We start from the raw sequence: 10073 nt of genomic DNA, 5'->3' as shown, positions 1-10073 counted from the left end.
AAAATAGGGTACAACGGGGCTAAAGGCACACCCTAAGAAAGATTAAATAACATTAATTAATGCAGTACATTAAAGATTATATCACTCTTTATTAAGCATCTTATGTTCTAACCGGTCTGTTTTCTACTAACTGTACTGAAATCACTTTAATTGCAAGTACTCTACGCTTTAGAGTTCACCTAATAATCTTCAAAGCTGCAAGTACTTGTGAGCCAAGAAATGTTAAGGATTTATGCTGACATTCTCCATATACTCCACTTTGAAACCTAAAGGGCGTTAACATTTTTATAGAGCAGTGGTTCTTGGGTGTTTTTTGTCTGATAAATGTGGTCATATGACATATAACTAGCACTTTGCACTCTAAAGCAGATTTTAGTTGTTCAGATAGGTTGATATTAATTATATTGCCTAATGAAATAAACTGTAATAAACTGTAAAATATACAGATGACAAAAGTTCTTTTTTAATCTGTGTTCTCACATTGCTATGCACAGTATGTACACATAAAAAACTTGAGATGAAGCACTAATATTTATAACAATTTAAAACTATTTAAACAAAAGGAGCAATTTGCATATTGCAACTTCTGAAATCTTCTTGGACCCACTTCTAAATGGGTAATTCTAACAGCTGTAATAGTTGATTTTAAGTCATGACAACTTGACACTCAATGTACAGTCAAAAACATTTACTTAATTACATGAGTGAATTCAACTTAAAAAAAGAAGAAAAAAAAGCAAACTGTTGCCCTTTGTTCTGAAGTTTCTCTGAAGTTCTCTTCATTTTTTCAGTGCATGCAAATTAAATATGAATGAGTGAATGTGTGTATATGATGTATGTGGTGTGACATGCTGAGTAAATATTTGAAATATAAGGGGTCTGAGCTTTAATCCACAATCCAGCCACCAGTGCCAGAATTCATTCCAGCTGCTTAAGGCTTTGTAAAAGTGTCAATATGATAAATGGACTGTATATTGTGTGTGCAGTGTGATTGTCTGTGTGTTCTGGAAGCTTTACTGAACTCTCTAAGCACAAACTGATCCAGCAAGCATGTGGATGCCCTGCCAACCCTCTGACCCACATTCTCTTATTCTTGGCCGTTCTGTCCGTATCTTTGCGAAAGACTGCTAGACAGCTACACATGTGAACTTGCGTTTACAGTATGCTGATTATATGTCCGTGTACGTCCCCTTGTGTGCGTGTCTGCAGGCTAAGCAGCAAGCTAATGTCTTTCATTAACAGTCATAATAGCTCAGGCTTTTGACCACAATAGCTTGTAAATTCGACACACTGGTCCGATGGTTAACAGTTCGGTCCAACCTCAATACCAAAATAGGTTTCCTTCACCCATATTTTTTAATGCAAGTATTCGGGGTGAAATTGCAGGTTTCTATGATTGTTCACGGCAACTTCCACCCTACCCTTAAGCAAAGTAAGCCATGGTTCTTCTAAGGGGTTATGCATAAGAAATCACAGCACAGCTCTATGAGATCTGGGAACATGTACAGATTTCCACTCAGTTTAACAGACCTTTGGTTATTTACCCTACCTAGATGTTCCAAAAAAATGTTCCCTTTTATTTTCTTTACCCCTACAGCACACAGATTGAAGTTGAAATTTTTCTTTAAGATAAACATGGTGTAATACTCTGTCACATGTATAAAGATGCATGCAAAACACACACACACACACACACACACACACACACACACACACACACACACACACACACACACACACACACACACACACACACACACACACACACACACACACACACACACACACACACACACACACACACAGAGAGAGAGAGAGAGGTTCAGGGATTTTGGCAGCTCTGTATGAGTTCTGAGTACTTTCACACAGTCTGGAGGCTATAAATAGAGCAAGGCCTCTGGATGACTGCCCACCCTTCCTTAACTCTTAATAACCATTGGTTCTACCCTACAGTTACGGGCCGTGCACTTCTGCTCACACGCAAACCTGTAAGAAAGCCTCTTTTAAGAGGGTATATGCCACGAGCATGAACATAAACACATGCTCATAAATATCCTGGATTTTGGGTGCTTTTAGAAACATTAGATGGGTAATTCATTGTTTTGTGAAGCTTGGGTGAAAAAGAAAATAAGCCTGCATTTTCACTCTAGTTCACAAAAAAAGTTTATGCTCTATTCAAAACAGGCTCTCTCACACAGACTTATTAAAGTTATGAAATACAATGTCATTATATCAGAGGCATCCCAGACCCAAGTAAAGGTGACTTGACTTGGCTATTACATATTGTGGCTAATTTGATAATGTTTTTAGCAGGGAATGCACAATATAAAAATATGGTAAAATATTGAAAAAGGTTTTTTATTTTAAAATGGTAAAATATTGATTATTGGCCGGTATTAGAGATTTTAAAAAATGTATTAGATTAGTCTTGGATATACATATACTGTAAAGAAGATTGTGGATTGTGCATGCCCAATTTTTACATATAACGCTCAGTTAAAATTAACCTTTAAAAACATTAATAATTTAACTCTGTATGTAAAAATGCTAATTTATATTCAGCAGATAATTATTATTTATATTATATAGATAATTACAGATAAGATATTTACACAACAAAATAACAGAGATAGCATTTTAATATCACTTATCACCCATAACATGAAAATAATTATCGTTATATTGGCTAGAATTTTAAAATCAGCGCTTACTTTTAGCTACTAAGAGTGTAGTACTATCAGCTTAATTTAACCTATTTTACCATGTTTAAATCCATTCTGCAGAATTCAACAGATTCTTCCCAAAATCAGCACTGAAGTGCAGCTAAGTGCAGAAGGGTCTGTAGTTAAAAAGAGAGTTAATAAAAAAAGATAGATCCAGACAAATTAAAACAGAGAAGTGTAAATAATTAGGAAGAGAAGAGTAGTAAGAGAGTACCAGTTGGTCTTATCTTCCTCCCTCTTTAGTGTGCACATACCGTGCAATATGAGGGCGTCTGGATGCTGGTTCTCTCTCGCTGCTTGTTTTGCTTAGCTACTGTTTTGTCTTACTCCTCCTGTCCTCCAACCAACCCTATATGAATATATGTGTCTGTGTTTGCGTATGCATTCACCGATCTGCGTGTTTCTTCCTGGGTATTGTTAGTACGACTCAGATGCAAGATATGATATGGTCTGCTTTTGTTTATGTCCTCCTTTCTCCTTTAATTTTCTAGGCCATTTCACAATGGACAGAAATCAGCTACTATCAGATAACAGAGAAGTGTCTCAGATCCTGTTCTCCCGCCATGAGAGAAATATTTTGCAGAAGGAAATACCAGGACGTTCATTCTGAATGGCGTTAACATGAAGCCAAAGAGTGGCACTCGCTTCATATCTGCAGAGTAAAACAAAAAGTTTCTGTAAAGGAGCAGAATGTGTCCACAAGGGAGACGGTTATGAGGGACACATATAGTGCACGGAAATTAAATGGGCTGTGAGCAGGTTTTTGTGCAAGAGGAGAGGGAGAAAAGAGGTGAGGGAACCAGGGTTAAAGATAGAGTAATGGAGACCATGAAGGGAGGTGAGAGGGGGTTGGGAAGAGGTCATAAGTTTATGGAGAGAATATTATTTTCTCCTATGTGCCCTCTCCCTGACACCCCTCCTTACAGAGAGATTTGGAGAGGAGAAAAGACACACACACACACACACATACAGACACACACACACACACACACACACACACACACACACATTCTTGTACATCTATCTTTATGAGGCCATTCATTGACACAATGCAATCTCTAGCTGCTTACCCTAACCTTACCCATCTCAACTAAGTGCCTAACCCAAACCCTTACCCTAAACCTACCCTTAATCTAATTATAACCTTATCCCTAAAACCACGTCTTGACCCTCAAACAGGCCTTTAAAGGGGTCTCAGAAACTGAGGACCGGCCAAAATGTCCTCACTTTACTCTCTTTGTCCTCACTCCAATGGTCTAAAACTCAAACTGGTCCTCACAAAGATAGTTGTACAAGTACACACACACACAAAGAAAAACAAAGAAGAGATAGCCGTTTACAAATACACTGATTCTTCTAAAGCAGACATGTGCAAACTACACCCCACGGCCCGGATCCAGCCTTCCGCGCGGCTTAATCAAGCCTACAGGTCATTTATAATGAAATCATTTTTCATTTAAATAGCTCCATTATCTTACTGTAGGACCTAACAAGCCTTCATGCGCATTTTAACAAGCTCAGTGTTGCCAGATTTCGAAATCCAAACCACCCAATCTAGCAACCATGAACATGTGCTCTCTCCTTCCACCTCAGAGTAAAATAATAGGTTATTGTGACTTGTATCACAGAATTCTGACTTTATATCTCACAATGTGACTTTTTATCTTGCAATTGTAGGAGTGTTCTCTAAGTTGCAACATTATGAGACTTTGACTTTATATCTCACAACATGACTGTATATATTACAATGTGACTTTATATCTCATAATGTGACTTCATATCTGTATCTCACTGTATGTTACTCTATCTCACAATGTGAATTTTTATCTTGCAATGTGACTCATTTCTCCTAATTGCAAACTTTATATCTGAGAGACTGACTTTTTATTTTATAATGTAACTTTTTATCAGGCAGTGTAACTGTATATCTCACGATGTGACTTTATATCTCATAATGCAACTATATATCTAACAATTACCTTTTATTACTTTTTAAACAGGTTTCCAAACTCTTTATTGCAAAAAGGCACGGCTAAGCACAATATTCTGCACAGAAAAGTTTAATAAAGTTCATGTGTTCATTGCTGAGGCAGCTTGCTCTGTTTGGTGCCATTTATGAGAGCAAACCTTCTCAGTGATAACCTTTAAGAAACCAAACACAGATATTGTATTTAAAGCCCAATGTGGCCCCTGTGCCAAAAAAGAACTAAATAGTAAAGGCGTTACTATATCTTCCAAGCACATCTACCATGACACAGTATAGTAAATGTTTGTGTGGTGGTCATTTGCAATGTCTTAGACTTAGATTTACAAGGCCTGAGATGACCCCTGACATCTACAGCTTCTGAGCTATTCAGACACATTTCTGACAAGCCATTAGGACGAATAAACAAAGATAGAAACAAGTCTGGAGAATAAGACTGTGTGCTAACAAAACAAGAGAAAAAGTGTATTCATGAACAAGCAGTTCAAGGTGGAAGAGCTTTATAGGATGAATATTTTGAGTTTGGTGTCTGTCTAATGTCGGCTGACTCAGGGCTCGACTCCATCCCATTTCTCAAGAAGCATCAACACCTTAAGGCCTTAAATGACCTTGCAGACAGGAAATGTCAATCACACCAAGTTGGGACCTGAATGCAAGGCATGAAGTGGAGAGGGAAAAAGTGAAGCACAGGCAAAAGACCATGACTCACATTCCCATAAACTATAACACAAAATCAAACACGCTTTTATGTTAAATCATGCAGATTAAACATAAATAATGCTGTCATTTGGCCACAGAATTCTGCTTATGACCAATGACAATGAAGTATTACATAAAGCCACGCCTGTTATTATTATCAATATTATTACAGTTTTTTTCTGAACATGTTTCTTTACTCTTCTGTACATTGTAAAGGATCTACGAAAAAAATCATATAGTACATTTTTAGATATTATTGAACTCTTACAAGCTTATCAGTAATTCAAAATATACAAATGGTTTTCTTTATTTGATGATTAAAAACCATGGTGACTTTTTATTATAGACATAAATCTTAACAAACCTTGATTTGATTTGAATCTAAGTGGTCAGGCAAAAAAGTCTGTTTGCCTATACAAATGATGGTGAAATTAACATTTTATTGTTACTACTTCAGGGAAATTACCAAGGTGTGACAATTTTTCTAGAAAAGTTTAGGAGTGTTAAATAGTATGCAGTAATGTCAGTATTACTATGTTACTACAGAGTGAGACCAACTCAATATAGCACAAAAAAAAAAAAAAACATAGATGAGAGGATGTGGAGGCACAACGGACTGTGGCATCAAGACCAAAAGCCGAAAGAAGTGCCCCAAAATGAAGATTTAGGGTTTGTTTTGTGAAAATGAGACAGAAAACTGAAAACATCAGTGTGGTCAAATTCCGCTCACACCCTTGTCTTCAGAGACAAAAGATGGGTGTGATAATGACAGTCTGTTTTTTCTTTAAAAAAAAAACTCACTCTCTCACAAGCCATATATAGACACAAGACTCCCTTTTTCTGCTTAGCGTGGGCAGAAGGAGTGAAAAAGAAGGAGAAAGAGAGAGAGCGCTCTAAAAATAAACCATCTGTTCCAGGAGCAGGTCAGGTGGGAGGCAGGTCTGACGCGGCATGACAAGGAAGATGAGAAGAGAGAAAAGCAGAATTATAAGCCGTGAGGAAAATGATACGGTGATCTGTTAGAGAGAGAAAGGACGAGGGAGAGACTGAAAGAGAGCGATGCCAAGAAGGGGGTTTTCACTGGACAGCTCACTATACCCCTGCGCGAGTGTGTGCGGGTGTGTTTGGTAAAGCCACAGGCAGACTTAAAGACAAACACCAGGGCCAGCTTGTGGAATGATGAATGTGTGGAGAGAGTCAGCAGAGAGCAGAGCAGAGCAAACGAGAGGAAATGAAGGCATAGAGAGAGAGAGTGAGAGCGAAGGGAGCACAGGGGCCCTGAAAAATATCATGTGTCATCGGCGTGCTTGAGCAAAAGTTTGTTTGGTGTGCTTTTTGAAAGTGTGATTTATGGGTGTAGATGAGTGAGTGAGTGAGTGAGTGAGCCGGGTTCTGCATGAGACTTCAGGCAAAGAAAAATTAGAGTGGAAAGACGGACAATGTGTATGATGGAAAAATTAAGCTTTGAGACACAATTGGTAAAAATTATGAGCACATCGAGGAAATGATCAAAAAGTTTGCCAACTGGATTTTTATGGATAAATTAAGCAATTTTTCAATGTTAATACAGTTAGACAACTATGCAAGCCATTCATACTCTACCATTTTAAGGATTTTTAAGGGATATAAATTAATTTCATACAGCAAAGATACATTAAATTGATCTAAAGTGAAGATATGTTGTCACAAGAAAAATCTATTTCAAATAAATGCTGTTATTTTGTACTTTTTAATTCATCAAAGAATAATGAAAAATATTAATTAGCACAACTATTTTCAACACTGATAATAATAATAAATATTTCTTGAGCTGCAAATCAGCATATTATAATGATTTCTGAAGGATCATGTGACACTGAAGACTGGACTAATGATGCTGAAAATTCAGCTTTGCATCACAGGAATAAACTTCATTTTAAAATACATTAAAATAGAAAACAGACATTTTCAATTGTAATAATATTTCATAGCATTACTGTTTTTACTGTATTTTTGAATAAATAAATGCAGCCTTGGTGAACAGAAGAGACCCCAAACATTTGAAAAGTAGTTTAGGTTGATTTCCCCCAAAACGTTTTTTGAGCATTTCCAATTAGGGTTGCACCGATATGAACATTTTGGCCAATACCGATAACCGATATATTGGCCGATAAATCTAAATCCAAATTTTTATATCATTTTTGAGAGTCTGATTACAAAAAGAAAAGTCTCACCATTAAAAGCCATGTCCCAAGCACACAATTATAATGTTCTCATTACAATTTTATGTAGCCTATGACAGCCTATATGACTGCACTTGTTGCAGTTAACCGTACTTTCCTTTTTTGAAGGGATTCCAATCATATTCAAGCAATTCAAAAGCATCATGGCGAACAGTGCACATCTGAAGCATCTCAGCTGAAGGAAATAATCCATTATTTATCGGCTTTAATATATCAGCCAAATTTTCTTATCGGGCCGATAACGATAAGATTAAAAATGGACATATATAGGCCGACACTGATATGGTGGCTGATATATATCGTGCATCCTTAATTCCCAATCGACACACAGCAACAATGGTACAACCATTATGAATTTGGGACAGGACTATCTATTTGTCTGACCAATGGCTGATAGGGTTTGCTGGTTTTAGAGTGGTTTTGCCCACTTTTAAGTGGGTAGGCTTGGAGACTGCCCACTGGGAGACCACCTTAAATCAGCTAAGACCAGCAAATCAGTGTAGTTTAGCAGGATAAGGAACCTTTTTATGAACCAATACACAACTCAGTTTTCAGATTGATTCATTTGAGTAATGCTATCTGACCAGGTATTTCCTGGAAGATGGGTACAAATTTAAATTAGTGATGTTTGTTTGCTGGCCGCATGGAGTCGTTTACTTTGCAAGCCATAAAAATGTAATGACTGACAGGAAAAATGTAGAAAACAGACAATAAAGGGGAAGGGGGATCATCAGACCTTTTGGAAGTCTCACAAAAAAAAGTCTTTCTGGTGCTCTTACCCTCTCCCTTCTTTCTCTGTCTGTCTCCCTCTCTTCAGAGCCTCTCGTGACAGGAGTTTCCTGGAATAAAGGAGTCCATCTGCTTTTCATTCAGGCACATAATGCGTTTCAGGAGACTACATCCCCCCCAACACACACACACACACACACACACACACACACACACACACACACACACACACACACACACACACAAAACACAGAGTGCTCATTCACCCCTTTACCCAGAACTTCACACTTACTTGGTAATGTCGAATTTCACTTTGCCATTCAAAGTAGATAACCCTTCTGTGATTACATCATAGTTTAGACAAGGACAGACTGGGGGTAAACCTTGAAAATAACCCTTTAATAATTACTAGGTAAACCGAGCACAGAGTGAAGTTAGTAAAAAGGTAAAATTTCCTTGTGTATTGTCTACATTTGAGGGTAGATTTGACATGTGTTGCTTTACAATGAGAGTTCAATATTTCTGATCCCATCACTGAAATGCTTCCATTTCCTGAAATGCCTGCCAGCGAGCCAGACAGGGGGCGGGGCGTTTTCTGGGCGTGTGGATGGTGAGCCAATCATCTTGCGATTGCGAACGCATGGGGTGACTCGCCCCGCCCCTTCACTCACGCTGCTGAAAGAGTGCATGCAAGCTCATGTCCCGCAGAATCAGAGACGCGATAGAAACCGATGAAACACGATGTTTTATCTACTCTCTTTTTGAAAGTACCCGTGGGATCAAAGTCTTTTATCAGTCTTTTTCTGAAGTTGGACACGTATTTGGATACATCCCGTTTGATAAAACGCAGCATTTCTGAGTTGTCCCAGCCGAAATAGAGGAGTTTATTCTCTTGTATCAGCCCGTTTCATGTGACTAGACGTCCTCCATCTGTCCCATCTGCACGACAGCACAGGGACGGTGGACATCACTGGACATTTACGGATAGAGACTGGACGACACGCCGTGATTTGAATGCCTTTGCAGGGACTTTGGTGGCTTGTGTGCTGCAGACAAGGCTTCAGTTTGCTGGCTCGGGATCATGGAGAGAAAGAGGAGGAAGAGTCTTTCGAGTTACGCAATCAGGACGAACACACACACACGGGACGGGTATGTAGACAAAACTAAAGCTGTGTCACAAAACCTAGTAAGCTGACTACCTAGACAGCAATTTTAGCCATCACAGTATGACATCCATCATGGTTCATTCCTTTAGTTTAAGGTAACTAATATCTGTATTGATGTTACTCTTACTTTTTTTTTCAAAAAGTGGATTTATCCTTTTCAAATTGTCTAGTAGCTAATCTAATACTATTCCACTGGTCATTACCACAAAAGTAACAAGTAACTTTGATTTTTTTTTCAAAATAAATTAAGTTATTGCTGTTTTTTGCCATTGAATTCTATGTGGATGTGTAGTTCAGATCTCAATTCACAACTTTCAACTAGTAGTCTATATTGCTAGTTGCTGTTGGTATCCTTTCCAGTTTACTAATAACTTTTTATTTGGTACTAGTAGGCCTACTTTGTTAGGTATAGAAACTCTAACATTAGTTACTTGTATTTAGTCCTTCATTACTAGTAGGCTACTTATTTACTACTAGACACTTGTAGCCTACCTATTTCTGAGACCCTAGTAGTATCTAAATGTCATTAGTTATATTTCTTGTCTCGCTA

At 37.9% G+C, this 10073-nt stretch overlaps 1 protein-coding gene across 1 annotated transcript in view; it reads left to right on the top strand.

The window, feature by feature from the left end:
* The first annotated feature begins 9031 nt into the window (after positions 1-9031).
* The window catches only part of plekhh3 (pleckstrin homology, MyTH4 and FERM domain containing H3), a 37977-nt gene continuing 36935 nt past the window's right edge, over positions 9032-10073 (top strand). The window contains exon 1 of the mRNA XM_081370117.1: positions 9032-9506. Coding sequence (XP_081226243.1) covers positions 9372-9506 — 135 coding nt within the window. The 5' untranslated portion in view covers positions 9032-9371. The remainder of the gene's footprint in view (positions 9507-10073) is intronic.

The sequence above is a fragment of the Scardinius erythrophthalmus genome (genome assembly GCF_964197995.2).
Source record: "Scardinius erythrophthalmus genome assembly, chromosome: 1".
In the NCBI taxonomy this organism is placed as follows: Eukaryota; Metazoa; Chordata; class Actinopteri; order Cypriniformes; family Leuciscidae; genus Scardinius; species Scardinius erythrophthalmus.
This window is presented reverse-complemented; position numbering and strand designations above follow the sequence as displayed.